The sequence below is a fragment of the Sminthopsis crassicaudata genome, chromosome 2, assembly GCF_048593235.1.
Source record: "Sminthopsis crassicaudata isolate SCR6 chromosome 2, ASM4859323v1, whole genome shotgun sequence".
In the NCBI taxonomy this organism is placed as follows: Eukaryota; Metazoa; Chordata; class Mammalia; order Dasyuromorphia; family Dasyuridae; genus Sminthopsis; species Sminthopsis crassicaudata.
In genome coordinates, this window is record NC_133618.1 from 396,519,426 (window position 1) to 396,536,356 (window position 16,931).

Below are 16,931 nucleotides of genomic sequence, written 5' to 3' on the forward strand. Positions count from 1 at the left end.
GTTAATATTTTCTAATTGTTTAGAGCTGACTATTTGCATGCAAGGTGTTTGGTAATTGTGCTCATAAAATTGCTTGGGTTGTCTTGGCAGCTAGACTCCCAAGTATTTTATATTGTTTTCAGTTTCTCTCTCTTCTTTCTAAACTTTGCTGGTAATACGGAAAAATGCTAATGATTTATGTTAATTTATTTCACATTCTGCAACTTTACTGAAATAATGAGCAACTTCAGTAAAGTTGTGGATATAAAATAAACCCAAATAATATTGAAAAGAAACTGTATTGTGCTAAAAATAACTAAGGTAGATTATTAGCGATGGCCAGGAAACTATCTGATTTGGTTGTTTAAGGTGATGAGGCATTACAATATGTAGTATTAGCTTTCTTTTGAATCTTGCTTCAGACATTTATTAGCTTCATGACCCTTAATCTTTCAAAGCCTCAGTTTCCTATGTATAAAATGGGGATGGTAATAGCATGTACCTTACAGTGTTGTATTGATGATCAAATGAGATAATACATATAAAATGCATTGCAAAATTTAAAGGTATATATAGATGTTAGCTATTATAATTATTACTCAAGAAGTACTCAGGGACAGAGTTAACATTGGAAGGAAATTTGCTGAGAATGCTTAAACAACAGAGCCAATGATAACCAACTTAGCCTGATTTCAGTGCTGAAGAACTTATGGATAGGACTATTATTTTAACGCCATCAGATTTTCTGCTTTTCCAATGCACAATTTCATGACTCTCAGCACCTATTGAGAAATTCGTTATCATAACAGTGTCAGAGTATGCTTGTGAATCTATAGTATATGCACCCCACTTAAAATACAATTATTTATACTTAAAATAAAGTAATAAAATCTAATATAGTTGTGACTGCCACTAGAAAGAACCCCTTTTCATTGCAATATTGCTCTGGGTAGAGTTCAGCAATGACTATACCCCTTTAGACCCAGTCAGTATGCACCAAAAAAAAAAAAACAAAAACAAAAAAAAAACACAGGTTAGAGGCCATTCATTGTTTGTTTGCCACTGGCTTTGCATATTGCTCCACAGGGAAAATGAACAAATGAACAAGCAAAAGACCCAGAATCCCAGAAGGCATTTTATTGTCTTATCTTCCATTATTCACTTTCTGTAGTTAAATTAAAACTTAAATGTATAAATTAAAATTCTCATGAATTATATCATTTAAGACTAAGTATAGTTCATTATGAAAGTACTACTATTAACTGGAGAAGGGAGGACTTTCAAATGATAAGGCTAAAATACTAATATTTGTGTGTCTTTAATATTTGTAGATTATCTAGTCTATACTATTTTGAAAAACAAACCCTGAGAAGTGTTAATTAATAAAAAATATCATGTCTTTTTAACATCCATGTGGTAATTACCAAATCACAAATCCATCTGCTAAGTAGTCTGCAAATAAGACAAATGACTGTTCAGTTAAACAGATTATCAGAGGCCTCAGGGAGAAGAATCTAATAGCCCCAACTAAATCATGAATCAACCTACAATTCATTTTACTGTATAATCAGAAAAGAAAAAAAAAATCACTTTAATCTCTTTATTCACTAATCCATTCATTCAATAAATATTAAGTTCCTACTATGTGCAAGACAGTATATAAATAATACATGAACATACATAAGAATAAATGAACATACAATTTCAAGAGGCAGACTAAATAGGTAATATTTCCCCCATTCCCATTTTACCAAAGTCAATTTAATGAGATTAAATAATTTTCTCAAGGCAAACATAACCAGTAAGTGGAGGAACCAGAACCAGAATCTTTGTCTTCTCAATTGCATTAGCTGGATGACCTTCGAATTTGTTTTTACATCAAACCTAAATTTGCTTCTTTGAAACTTCTATACATTACTTCAATTCTGATTTCCAGTGTAGTCCATTCCTTTCTAAATGATTGCCTTTAGTTAACATATCCATTGAATCTTCCAAGTCTAAGCATCATTCCTAATTCCTTCAACTAATCCTTCCTTAGAATGAACCCTTGAGATTCTACAGCATCCTAATTACCCTCTTCTGGACATTCTCTGGCTTATCAATCATCTCTAAAAATGTGATAAGCCGAACTGAGCATAAGACTATCTGGCAAGGGTCAAATACTTCAGGACTGTCACCTCTTAATTTGTAGAAGTCTAGGCCAAGATTGCCTTGTTTGTTTTGTTTTTGTTTTTGCATTTATATCACATTGCTATTGGCTATAAAGAAGCCAAGATCATTTTTAGACTGCTGTCTAGTCTCCCTCCTTTTAATTGCATAGATGATTTTTTGAACCCATATGTCACACTTTATATTTATCTCTATTAAGTTTCATCTTTTCCTCAATCCAGGCTAATTTTCTAGCTTGTCAAAATCTTTTTGAATCTTGACTTTGTCGTGCAGTGTATTAACTATCCCTCTTCACTCTGTATTATCTATTTATTTGGTAGGGCTACCTGTGCTTTAGAACATTTCATTGATTCACCCAATATTGCAGTTTATTGAGATTTTTCTAAATCCTGACTCTTCCAACCAATTTGTAAGGTCCTTCCTGGCTTTGTCTCATTACAAATTTCATAAGCATTCTATCTGTGTCTTCATTGAAGTCATTGATAAAAAAAAATGATAAATAAATAATTGATTAAAATGTTAACTAGCTGAGAATCAAGGACAACTATTCTTGCAAAATAACAGTCAGCAAAAGTAGGAAACTGTAGACTGCAATGCCAACAACCCCCAGGAAAGAGTACAATATAACCTGAGGTGTCTCATGTGAATCAATCCACATGTGTCACAAATCAGACATGAGTCTGAGGATCCTTCACACCACAGAGAAGCTCCAGAGAAACTGAAAGGATTGAAAAGGGAGAAAGAAAAACACCTTCCTTTGTTTGCTTTAATTTATATATATATACATGTATATATAAATATGTGTATATATAATCACTTTAAGATAGTTTCTAAAATGTTCTTTGTGATGGAGAGAGCTATCTACATCCAGAAAGAAGGCTATGGGGAATGAGTATGGATTACAACATAGTATTTTCACCTTTTTATTGTTTGCTTGCTTTTTTTTTTTCTTTTTGATCTGATTTTAGAAAAATTGCACATGTTCAACATTGCTTGCTGTCTAGAAGAGGGGAGTGGAGGGAAGGGAGGAAAAAAATTTGGAAGTCAAGGTTTTGCAAGAGTGAATGTTGAAAACTATATTTGCATATAATTTGAAAATAACAAGCTATTTTTAAAAAGTAAATTTAAAAAATGTTCTGCTTGGTGTGTAACATATCAGATTTGCTTCTTTTCTCAATATGGAAATGGGGGGTATCAGAGGAAGGAGAGAATTTGGAACTCAATTTTTTAAAAAATTTTAATTGGAACTCAATTTTTAAAATGAATTTTAAAAATTGCTTTTACATATAATTGGGGAAAAATAAAATGCTAAAAAAAAGTTTTGTTTGCTTCCATGTCCCTAATTTAATTTTTTTCCTCTTCTTCTGTTTATTTACCCAGATTTAAATTTTTTTAATATCAATACTACATAGCTGAAACCTAGTTATATATTGTGGATCTGATTCTTTCTTCTTTATATATCACATATCATGCTTCCCATATTTCATTATCCAAGTTCAATATCCCCAACCTCAGATACACAGAAAGATGTCTCAACCAAGTCAATCAAAGTGTGAATTAGTTGCGAATAATCTTTAATCAGACTGGGAGGAGTAAAATACTTGAGTTATTCAATAAAAGCAGAGGATATTTACTAAAATATGTTGGTACTGTTTCAAAGATTTGGAATTCTAGGCCTAAGTCAATTAGAGAAAAATTTGAACAGAAAAGTTAGCCAATTCTTGGAGTACTTTGGGAAGCTGACCCTTCTACCTGTGTCAGAAAAGGACAAGGACTGGGGGTGGTAAGGCAGAAGAAGTTTGTCACATTCTCTCCTTGCCTACCCTCAATGACCAAGACAGGATAACCTTGTGAATATCTAAAGGTTGAACTTCTCAGATTCCCCCATTGGCCTAGAAACAGCAGGGTCTTAGGAAAAGCTAGACACACTGAGGAAAAGCAATTTCAGTGGGAGTGACCTGTTCAGGGCAAAAAGAAGTGCTATAACCTCTATAAAGTCACTTAAATTCCAAGCCCAGCACAGAGCTACCTCCAAGGGGATCTCAAAAAGACTTCATGAAGGAGAAAAAGATTCCATCTAACAGAACCCAGTCACCCCTTTGACACACCCGATCTCTAAGTTTAAGCTCATTCTCTCCCAAAGCTTTGTGACACAAGGGGAGAAAATGTTCCCAGTTTGTGGGGAATATTTTATAGCATCTGTTCTGAGTAAATTGCTTTAGTAAATATCTGATTCTAAAAGTTAATTAAGTCTGGCTGGTTAATCAATGGAAGACATCCTTTTGGGAGCTCATGAACAATGATGTTAGGCTCAATCCAGACCCTCAGGGTTACTCCTAGAACTCTGAGAAGTAGTTAGATTGAAATATAGGTAAGTAGCCCTATAAGGGATATTAAAATTACATTATTCTTTTTACTCTACACAGTACCTGGCATATAGTTGATGCTTACTAAACATCTTTTAATTATTTGCTGTTTCTTGTGGTTCAATGATACTCTATCCATACAACACCACTTGCTTTATCATTCCTCATTACTGAATGTGTTAGTTATGTCTATTCATCTATTATGAATAATACTCTTAGAGATATTTTGGAATAGATTTTTTTCTTGTCAATAATAAAATTAAGGTAACGTCTTCAGATTGTAGGATCATACAAGATGGTGGATGCAGGCTGGAAGGCACCTCAAAAGTCATTTGGTCCAATCTCCTCCCCATACAGATGATGAAAATGGGGTCAAGGAAGGCCCAGTGACATGTCCAAGTCACCCAGACTGTTGTGCTTTGGACTCAAGTTTAGCTGATTGGGCAGCTAGGTGGCTTAGTGCCCAGAGTGCTAGGCCTGGAGTCATATAAGACCCAAGTTCAAATCTAATGTCAGATTCCTACTTAATTGTGTGATCCTAGGCAAGTCACTTAATCCTGTTTGCTTCAGTTTACTCATTTGTAAAGTGAGCTGGAAAAGCAAATGACAAACCACTCCAGTATCTTTGCCAAGAAAACCCCAAATGGGATCACCCAGAGTTGGATACAACTGAAACATGACTGAACAACAATACAATTTCCATTGTTTTGACTTAAATTTCTCTGAAATTTTGAATAGTTCTCCAGGCAGCTATTATTACTTTGCGGCAGGGAGGGAGGTGGTTGGTTCCCTTTTCATAAGAAGCTTATTTGTTTTTACTTAATATTTTCTATTTGAAAATGACTCTCTTATAAGTTTCTATCAGTTCAATACAGAGTGAGAGGTAACTTTTTTTTTTTGGTAGTAAAAAATATAGCAAAAAATCTCTAATTTTGTTTTTTTCTCTTTTTATTCCAGGTAATTTTTCATTGTTATATAAAAACATCTTGTTCTTGTATATTTTTTATCTCCTACACTTGGTTGTTGAATAGTTCTGCCCCTAAAATATTTCACCAGAGTCCTCTTATACTCTGCTCCAAGAAATCTTATAACTTATCAACTTTGCTAGAGCCCTTGCTTTCAGATTTAACACCTACTGTTTCCTTAAACACCTGTGCTCTTTCATTCAATACCATTGTATCCCGGATTCCTCCTCCTCCTCCTCCTCCTTTGCCTCCTTTTTTTGTGGAATGGGGCAGGGCATTTCTTGCTCTCTTCAAAAAAAATTTTTAATCTGAACTCCTTTGACCTTTTCCCAGTTGGTCCCTGCTACTCCAGTATTATCTGGCTAAATGGTCTCAGTTCATCTTTAACCCTTTTTATAAATTATAATAATCCCTGTTGAGTAATTCACAACACACATTTGTGTCTTAATGAAAAACATTGTCTTTGTTGAGAAGTTCCCTTTATTTTCCTTTAAGCATTTGTCATTCTTGTCAGTGATTCCCTCCTGACACCAGAAATATGAAAGTTCTTAGTGAAATTTGGGAATCTGTTCAGTATCTTGACTTATTGTCTCCACACATAGCATTTAGAAATATCAGTATTTGGCAGTTTCCCCCAACGGTGACCACCAACTCTCTTATAAACACATACATAGCTCAATATATTTAAAAAGTTTTTGTTCAAAAGGTGATAGAGGGAAAAATATACACAGAGAATCAGAGGATTCAGGGTCTGTATGACTTACCCTCTGTGACACTGCTGAGCTGTTCTAGGAAGGGTCAAGGTCAGTGCTTCTTTCTGAAGCTCTTTTGCCTCTACTACATTTTCTTCTAGGAGCTCACTTATCATTGCTTCTCACTACTCTCAACTCTTAGCCTCTGCCTTCAGGAGGTGTTCTTATCTCACAAAACCCACCTGCTTTACTCCATTTCCTGTAACTCAGCAGCTTCTCCAGCTTCCACAGTTCTTCCATTATCCATCATATGGAATTTGTCATCTGCTCCATGGAAGTTGGCCCCTATGAACAGATTAGTCTGTTGTTTCTGTATTTATACCTCAAAGAAAAAAAAAATTCCAGGCCAGAGTGTCTCCATTTAAGTTCTTCATTTATCACCCATATCTTACACCTGCTGCTCTCACAAAAAAATAAAAAAGGCTCCCTGGGGTAAAGGATAGAAGTAAATTATAGGTTTGCTTCCTTCTTGTACTATTCAAAATAATGTTTTCATCTCCTTATTGGTTTTTGGTGAACCCTCCTTCTCTTCCCCAGTGGCTGACTTCCTGCTTCTGTTAGCATCTCCCACTGATTTTTGGGGTTTGAAGGGACAGCCTAGCCATCAACTTGTTTGCCTTTCTGTTTCCTGTCTTATTCTAAGGCAGCTGGAGTAGGTTATTTTAATTACCATGAATCTGCTTTGCAAATGATCTCTAAAAGGGAAGGAGAAAAGTAGGGAAAGGCTGCTTCCAAAAGAAAGGGAAATAAAAAAAAAATTTTTTAACCTCACTAGACACTTAAAATCCTTGAGATTTTTGAAGTATTGGAAGTATAAAACTCACAATTAGGATTTAACTAAGAAACTTTTTAGTCTTTCATTTGAGGACTGATCTAGCATTCACTTTCACTTTGCCAGGGAATGTTTTGACAGAGACAGACATGGATCTGAGAGGTGTCTTGCAGGGGTGATGGCCTAGTGAAGTACTGAAGGATTGGAGGTCACAGTGAATATGAATAATAAGTGTAGGAGGAATAAAATGCAAGGAAGGGGAAAATGTTAGGAGAATATAATCAAAGGATTTACTTGATTGGCTTGATGAATCCAAGACTGCACTAGATTAGATGGATGTTAGATAGAAAATATAGGACCATGCAAAGTTTCCATCATATGTTTCCAGTTTTAGATGCTCTTGATAATTTGTTGGAGTTCAGTTATTGCTGCTATGTTGTTCTAGAACTTTTAATGTGTACATTATCTTAATCTTATCCCATTACAAGATTGAGATCTTCATCTTCTGTGTAACTATCACCACTCTTAAGGGAAAAGCTGCTTTTAAAGTACAAAGCTTTTGGTTCTTGTAGGTAGCTGTAGTATTAAGCCACTTTCATCCACTACAATGCACGTTAATATAGAATTAGATTTTTTTTTCCTTTTGTGAGACAATTGGAGCTAAATGACATGCTCAGGGTTACATAGCTATTGTCTGGGTCACATTTGAACTCAGGTCCTCCTGATTGCAGGGCTGGTGCTCTATGCACTCTTTCATCTAGCTAACTGCTGCACAGAATCAGATTTTATGTTATTAAAACATGGATTTTAGCTCTAGCTCTTCCATGATCTGTATAATTTTAGGGAAGTCAGTTTCTCTATTATAAAAAGAAAGTGAAGGACAAGACGACTTTTTAAGCCTCTTCTAGCTCTGGTAAGTCTTTGTTTTTATGATTCGAGTTAAGGATAGAGTGTTCTCCTGACACTACATAAAATAATGTAAACCCTCCTCTCTCACTGACAATCATCTGACCTTGACAAGTTGGTCTGAGAATTCTTTCCTCTTTTATATCAGCTACAATGGTTGAGGAAGGTGAGAGGAGGTGGGGGTGCAAGGGGAGGAAAGAACCTCCTCAGTCATGGGAGTTGAAAAGGAAAGAAAGTGATATCGTTGAAATCCAAGCTAGAGCATTCTGTAGTAATCCATTGGGCTAATGCCAGCATGATGAAACTGTTTTGTTTTGCTTTGTTTTCTTAAAGGTTTAGGATATGGGTGCGATTTGGTTTTTGTTCTTTTGCCCTGAGATGAAAAGCAAAGGTAAGAAGGCTCCCCCTGCTTCACTGAGTTTCTTACAAGCATAGAGGCTATATTCTTTAGCTGAATGTTTCATTAGAACAGGCCTCCCAGAGAATCTCCAGAGAACATCAGCCCTCCACCAATCACAGTTCACTAAAAGGGCAATTTTCCCTTCCTTCCATAGTAGAAAGACAATACCTCAACACACTGAGCTCAGTTAGGCTGATGGGACCTTAGAATTCACCTGCAGAGTCAATTAAATTATTCAAAAGCTAAAGCCTAGTGTATGAGAATTATGGAGACCCTAATTTCTTTTTGTGTTTTTGACCTTTTGATCTAGCTCATAATACATCAGTACTATCTGTCTCAGGGCAAGTAAAAATCATCAAGGTATGTGGTATAGTAGGAAAATAATATAACTGGGGGTGGGGTGGGGTGGGAGGGGTTCAATTCCAGCTTCTCCTGCTGATTACTCCCAGTGGACAAATCACTTAATCTCCCTAAGCCTCAGGGTCCTGAACTGTAAAATGAAGGGGCTGGATTAGATAGACTTCAAAGTCCCTTCCAGATCTTTGATCCCTGGAAGATAAAATTCAGTTCCCTTTTTCTACCCACCAGCAGTGGATAGAGCATCAGGCCTGGAGTCAGGAAGACTCATCTTCCTGAATTCAAATCTCACCTCACATATTAAAAACTGTGTGATCCTGAACAAGTCACTTAACTCTCAGTTTCCTCATCTGTAAAATGAGCTGGAGAAGGAAAGAGCAAACTGCCCCAGTATTTTTGTCAAGATAGCCCCAAAGGGAGTCACAAAGTGAAATGACTAATAACGATAAGAATGGGAGAAAAGGTTGGTTCTGGACTACTCTGGAATTTATTGATAGATTTTAATGGTCCCTGCTTTTCGTATTCCCTGACTGAATCCCCATAATTGAAAATTGGCTATAAATAAGAAACTTGCTTCATGAATGACAATCTTTGCCACAGCTGAAACAGTAGATTCATGCCCTTTGTCTGTACTATTATATGTTGTAGTGTAGTATGTTATATACTATTATATACCCTTAGTTGGTTTCTGTGAAGACAGGGGACCAAACTCCTTGTGTGGAGTAGCTTGCTCTACTTCGTGGCCCAGCTTGGAATTGTATTTTCCTGAGCATTCATCTGGGGGGGGGGGTCCATGTGAAAGTTTCAAAGACCCTATTCCAGCATCTATTCACATGCATTTTTTCTTACTTTGTCCATAAGCACAATGGTTTAGTTGTTTTGAGTTGGCTGACTGGTTGGCTCAGTCAATGACTGGTCAGTTCAAACAACCTGATTTGAGTGATTCTTGGACTAAGCCCATAAATTCAATAGAGCTGTTTAAACTAGTGTACGCTATTATACTGTTTCATAATATCTCAAAGGATTAGAGTTCTTGAATTCAAGTTGCTCCCTATTTTATGACAAATCATTCTATGCCTCTGTTTTCCACCTTAAATTTGAAGGTGCAAATCGAGAAGCAGCTTGATATAGTAGAGGGCCAATCTTTCAAAGCTGAGGAGATTTGGGTTCAAATTCTGCTTATGACACATATTGCCTGTGTGACCTAACACAATTTATTTAATCTCTCAGTCTTCCTGGAAATTTCTAAAGATTATGATTAAAGATGAGTTCTGTGTTTAAAGATTCCAAAATAGCAGTTTCTCTCCCCAATGAAACAAAATCATAGCTCTAGACTTCCCCTCATACTCACCCTCAAAAAAGGAAAGAAAAATAAAAAATAAATCTACATAGAATTTGGAAGGACTGGGTCAAAGGAACAAAGGGCAGAGCAGCATATTTACCACATTCCAGGTCAATAATAAGCAAGTCATAGAGCAGTAAAGTGTGGCGGTGATGGGGAGGATGATCTATATATTGGCATCCCAAGTAATGTTTGACTTGGAAAAAAATAACTAACCAACAGCAAAAGCATTTCTCTTCTATGGAAAAATAAAAGGAGGTGAAAAAATTCTGTGCTATGAGAATGATTGTTGTTTCTCGAAAAGCACTATGACATTTAGGAGGTGAGGCCATGACATGCAAGGGAAATGGATTTAAGTGAAGGAGGGCTGCACTACACTACAACATATAATAGTACAGACAAAGGACATGAATCTACTGTTTCAGCTGTGGAAAAGACTGTCATTCATGAAGCATTTAAGTGAGGTCACCTGCCTCAGTTTCCCCTCCAGAGCCATCTGGATCCAGTAGTAAGATATAGATCAGGACAATTGGTGTTTTTAAGCTAAAGTCTTCAACAGCTCTCGTCTGATTGAGGCTGCACCCATTCAGTAAGTAAAGCTAGGGAGCATCTCCTCTTTCACCTAGCCAAAAAAAAAATAAAAACAAAAAACCTAAATAAAAAAATAAATCTAGAAGGAGAAAGATCCTCAGGCTTTCTGGTCAAAGCAAAAAAGATTGCTATTTACATTCAATCTGAGTCAATCAGGACCCAAACAATAACCAAATGGGGCTTGGCTTGGGACCTATTGGTGGTTTATCAATAAAAATCAGTGATTTGGGTTTAAGACTTGGACCTTAAGAAAGAATCTAGCCAAACCCTAGGATTCAGAGTGAAGGGAAGGGGAAATTCAAGACTGATATTATAGTTGGAATGGTTATAAAGGAAGAAGTAAGATTACACCTGGGCAAAGTATCAAACAGTACTGCCCTACCTATGACAGCATTAAACACACTAAAGATACCCTTGTGGGGATTTCTATTGTATGTTGTTTCTAGAGCCAGTTCTTTCCACCAGAAAGTCACAACTCTTTTTTTGTTGTTCTTTTGGAAATTTATATGATTTAATATCCTTCAGTTCAAGGGCCAAGACTTTAAGTAAAAAGGGATTAAGAAACACTCTTCGGTATTTCCAGTTGGGTGAATTGTTTTCCTGTAAAGTTATTTCTTATGATTTTTGATTCTCATATTAGATCCTTGAGGAGGATGCTGGGTGCGTGCCCAAACAGCTATTTGATTAAATACTTTTGCACAAAACCAGTTCGCATGTGCTCCTAGGGGAACCAGAATTTTTTCTCTATCATCAAGCAGGTCAGACCAGCCTCTTTGTCATTTCTATGTAAATCAAAGGGCATTCCATTATTCTGGTTGCTTTGAGCTTTAAGATTTTCCTTTTTATCCCTTCATCAATTAAGCCATTTGGATTGCTGATTCTGTATCTGAAGAAAAACAAAAGTGGAAAAAAAAACTATTACAGCTATGCTTGTGAAGCTATTAATGACCACTTTATTTTTTTCAGAAATTTCCACTTGAGGAGGATTACTAAGAATCCAGATAAAAGAGAAATGAAGCTAGTAGAGCAGGAGCACGTGGCTCATTGTGAGGCAAAGAAAACCTAAGATCCCTGCAGTATAAGAGGAAGGTCTGATCTTTCTGAAACCCAAGAAGAGATTAGGGGGAGCTTGGGGGAAAGTAGGAGTCTCAAAGTATGCAATGTGTAGCCCGAGAAGGTTTAGCACCAGTGCAGTATTAAAACAAAATTTATAAAACCTGGTTACTCCTAAAGGAGAAATTGGAGGCCAAAGCAAATATTTTCTCAAACAGCAAGGAGCCTCCACTTCACTCATGACCTCTTAGTAGTTGGAACACCAAGCTCAAAGTCTAAATTTTATAACTGGAGACTGCAAGTTGGTCATGTTTGCACTTGGGTTCCTAAGGACAATTGTGAAGAAGATGTGATTTAGAATTCTAGCTTTTTTGATCTGAAATGAGTCTTGCAAATCATTGTCCTTATTTTACAGAGGAGGAAACAGGCTGGGAGAAGTTAAGTGAAATTCTCCTGAGGTCAAGGTGATGGATCTGGATTCTGAACCCAGCTCATGTGACTCTAAATTTGTTCTATATTTATGGCCTTATTATGTGCCCTTCCTTCCCTCTCCCAACTTTTCAATGGTCTTTGCTATTGCCTGCCTCCTTACCTCTGGTATTCACATCCTCACCTTTTGTTGCCAAGGGATTTTTCCCCAAGTTGTACTCTGAACTCTAGACCTTCCCAATTTCTCTCTACCGTCTCCTCCCCTCCCAGACTTCTTAAATTCAAGCTAAGATGATAAAGGCCTTTGCTACCTTCTCATCTTTTCAGGCAGTTTGTCCTTCACTTATCTCTTCAAGTTACCTTCTATCACTCCCAACAGATGTTTACATATAGGCTTAGGCTTTCCCTATAATTGAAATACTCTCATTTAACCCTATTCTCCCTTTGTCTTGGAGCTCTTCTCCCTTACTCTAATTCTTAGAAAAAGGTATCTATTCTCATTGTCTCCATTTTTTCCCCTCTTTCTTAGAAATCTTTTACAATTTGACTTTTGACTTGATCAGTCTACTTAACCTGCCCTTTCCAGTGTTCCAGAGCTATCTCTTAACTGCCAAAGGCAAAGTTTTGTTTTGTTTTTTAGCACTCATACTCTTTTATATCCTTGCCACCTTTGACACTGTTGGCCATCTGTTCCTGGATATTCTCTGTTCTTTGAGTTTTCATTATATTGCAATCTCTTGGTTCACTTTCTATCAGTCTGACTGCTCTTTCACAGTCTCTCCATTCATATACTGCCTCTGACCATACATGTACTTCAAGATGTACTCTTTCTGTCGATACTTTTTCCCCCTTGGTTATCTCATTAGCTTTTCTGTGTTCAATTATCATCCCCTTTAGATGCTGGCTAAATCTATTTTTCATTCTCTAGTTTTTCTCCTGAGCTCCAATCCTGCATTAATTATTACTTAGTGGACATTTTAACTGGATATCTTATCAGTATCTCAAACCCAACATATCCAAAACAGAATTATTGTCATTCCTCACAAACTCATTAATCTTCCAAACTGCTCTATTTCTTCCAGGGGAATTAACCCAAGTACCTGGGTTCACAATCTTAAAGTAGAAGATGACTTCACTCTCTCCCCACACATGCCATGTCTTATCAATCTTACTTTTACATCATACATCTGCTCCTTACTCTCCAAGGCTTCCACCGTAATTTAAGTCTTCATCACCTTTTGCCTGGATTATTACAATTGCCTCCTAACTGATTTCTTTGTTTAAGTCTTTGCTTTCTTCAATCTATCGTTCACTTACCTGCCAAAGTGATATATCTTTTTTTATTTAATATTATTTGTTTAATTTGTAGTTTATGGACTAAAACAAGCATATCCATAACATAGCATAATAAAAAAAGATGATTACACATGAAACTACAAATCTATTGTGTACAACTTGCTATTCCTTTTAAATTGTTAATAAGGATATCATATAGATTTAAAGTTCCTTTTTTCTCTTTTTTTCCCTTTTCTCCCCCTCACCTTAGACATGGCTACCACTTAATACAAATGTGTGTGTGTGTATGTATAAAATGTAAAATCATTCTATACATACTTCTATTTATCAATTCTCTGGAAAACTAATCCTTTCCTTAGAAGATACATTGATAGTAAAAGAAATAAAATGAATATTGTTTCAGGTCATCCATTTACAAAGTGTTGTGCAGGTAATAGTTTCTAAACAATGATCATCTATCAGCAGAGTTTCTCACCTTCCTAGATCACTAGGCTAAAAGAATAAAGCAACCCTTTACAGCCCCATATATTCAACAGAGTTAACTCACTAACCAAAATTAACAAAGGAAAAGCAAAATTTGAGCTACTCAGAGACATGCTGCTATCCCAATTTTGCCTCATTACTTCTATTTAGTATTTCTGAGACTTGGTTTCCTGTTCTATGAAATGAAAGGAGTGGATGAGATGACAATTGACTCCTCAGAATCTAATTAGTAGGGAATAGTATGAAAAGTAATCTAAAAATTATTTAGGTTTTGCTTCTGAATGCATAAGATGATTTTATGTAGCAGACTGGCCTGCGTAATTAGAGTTTGTTAATAATAATATTAGCAATAGTTTGAATTCCCTGAGTCCAAAAACTGGACAGATAGGACAGGTGGCCTTAGAAGATTGTGATATCAGGAAAAAACTGGTCTAAGATTCAAAATTGGCATTTGTCTGTAATTTAAGAGTATTCTTTTCTATTAAAATTTGCCACTCTACTTCCCCATTTCTGTTATGAATTCTATTATAAAAATGATTAATGCTCTTTCTTTAATATTGCTGTCATTTTTCTACCCCCCTCCAAATATAAGAACCATTTCTTATAATAAGATGTACATTTAAGCAAAATAAGTAAACATACTAGCCATATCTGATAACGTATGTCTTAGCTTACCCCTATAGTCCACCATCTTTTTTTATTTCTCAAGTTTTAAATTTTATGTTTGTGGCAGTCCTTTTTGTAGTGACTAGAAACTGGAAAATGAATGGATGTCCATCAATTGGAGAATGGTTGGGTAAATTAGGGTATATGAAGGTTATGGAATATTATTGTTCTGTAAGAAATGACCAACAGGAGGAATACAGAGGTTTGGAGAGACATCAAATGATGCTGAGTGAAACGAGCAGAACTAGGAGATCATTATACACTTCAACAATGATACTGTACGAGGATGTATGCTGATGGAAGTGGATATCTTCAACATAGAGAAGATCTAATTCAATTCCAATTGGTCAGTGATGGACAGAATCATCTACACCCAGAAAAGGAACACTGGGAAATGAGTGTAAACTGTGAGTATTTTTTGTTTGTTTGTTTGTTTGTTTTTCTTCCCAGATTATTTTTACCTTCCAAATACAATTCTTCCTTTGCAACAACAAAAAAAAAATTTCAGTTCTGCACATATATATTGTACCTAGGATTTATTATAAGATATTTAATATGTATGGGAATGCCTGCTATCTAGGGGAGGGGGTGGAGGGAAGGAGGGGAAAAATTCGGAACAGAAGGGAGTACAAGGGATAATGTTGTAAAAAAAAATTACCTATGCATATGTACTGTCAAAAATGTTATAATTATAAAAATTAATAAAAAAATAAAACAACTCAAAAAAAGTTTTAAATTTTATTTTACAATGTCCAAAAGGATGGAGTACAGAATACACAAGTCTCTGCTGGAAGTATATGGTTTTGTCTCCTAGAGAGAAGGACTAGAACTCTAATGGAGAACTATACCAATTAGGACTGGTCTCTTACTTCTTACTAAAGCCAAGGAGCCACACCAATTATTTCTCTGGAAAAAAAAAGAATTTAAAAATCAAAACTAAACTATCTGGACAATTCCCATCTCAGAGTCTTACACAGAAGAGTACATTCAAATGTTAGTTGAATGAACAAATGAATGAATTTGCAGTCAGAGAAAGGATGGCAGGGCTTTTCCCTGGTTCACTCCACCTCTGTCTCTATGAAGTGAACCAGATCCAGTTCAAGTCCAGGTTATGGAAATTGCTCTAGAAAATGATGGCCAACATATTTTAGTGACTCCCCAACTGAATCCGTTCATTTTAGATGAAGAAACTGAGATCCAAAGATATTAAGTGACTGGTCCAAGATTTCACTGAGAGTGAATAGTAGAGCTTACATTATAATTTAAGTGACCTGGTTCCCACTTTGTGTGTGCTCATTTCTTCTGAATCATCCTCAACACTGGAAGAACCTAAAATCAGAGGCATCCAACCTCTTTGAGCATCAGCAAGACAGAGGTGGGAGACTGTTTAACCCTTATTCATCCAAAGTTCCATCTAATTATTCATCAATCAGAGTTCTAAATTATTTCAATGTTTCTTTCCTTTATGATGTTGTAGTCCCTGCCTACATTGTTCTGCTCATGCATAGTTTGATCTATATTTTTTTCTTCCAAGTCTTTCCGTTTATCTGAAATTTTTGTATAGTATTTGTCAAATCTTATGGCAAAATAAAGTTCCTGTAATTGATACACTACTATTTGTTTTATATTCCCCAATTATTACATTTACTTTTCTTTTAGTTCTTTGCTAATTTATAAAAAAGATGATAAATTTTATTTTATTTTTGCATAAATAGACTTTTTCTGCTACATTTTTTTACTTCCTTGAGGTATACAATTACTAAGGCTGTCTGAGTCAAAAAGGTATAAACAATTTAGCAAGTTTTCTAATATAATTCTAAATAATTTCCCAAAAAGGGCATATTTTACAGCTTTAACAACAGTGCACCAGTATTCCTGTTTTCCCATAGCCCTGCTAACATTTACCATTTTAGTTTTTGCCCCTTCTATAACAATAATATTTATATAATGCCAACTATGTGTCAGGTACTACGCTAAGCACTTAATTATCTCATTTGATCCTCATGACAATTCTGGGAGATAGGTACTTCTGTTATCCCATTTTACAAATGAGGAAACTAAATCAAAAAGTGACTTTGAGTGAGTTAGCTAAGTGACCAGGATCACACAGCTAGTAAGTGTCTGAGGTCACATTTGAATTCATCTTCGCCTCTAAACCCAGTGCTTTCTTTACTGTACCACTTGGCTATCCTCCCACTCATATGTTGGGAATGAGGGAGGGGGAGAAAAGGAAGGAAGGGAGAAAGGAAGTAAAAAAAAAAGAGGTAAGGATGAAGGAAGGAAGGGTGGAGAAAGGGAGGGAAAGAAGGGAAGAAGGGAAGGAGGGAAGAAGGAATGGAGGAAGAAAGAAAGAAAGGAAAAAAGAAAGGGAGAAAGGGAAAAAAAGAGAAGTGCTGCCCAACTGA

The 16,931-nt window shown here is 35.9% G+C and overlaps 1 protein-coding gene across 3 annotated transcripts in view; it reads right to left on the bottom strand.

The window, feature by feature from the left end:
* PPP2R2B (protein phosphatase 2 regulatory subunit Bbeta) overlaps positions 1-16,931 on the bottom strand; it is a 457,959-nt gene that overhangs the window by 343,569 nt on the left and 97,459 nt on the right. The window contains exon 1 of one of the 3 annotated variants that reach the window (XM_074291741.1): positions 6,414-6,529. The exons of the other annotated variants lie outside the window; for them this stretch is intronic. Within the exon in view, the coding sequence (XP_074147842.1) occupies positions 6,414-6,471 (58 nt within the window). The 5' untranslated portion in view covers positions 6,472-6,529. Of the gene's footprint in view, positions 1-6,413; positions 6,530-16,931 lie in introns of those variants that run through there. 3 annotated transcript variants of the gene reach the window in all.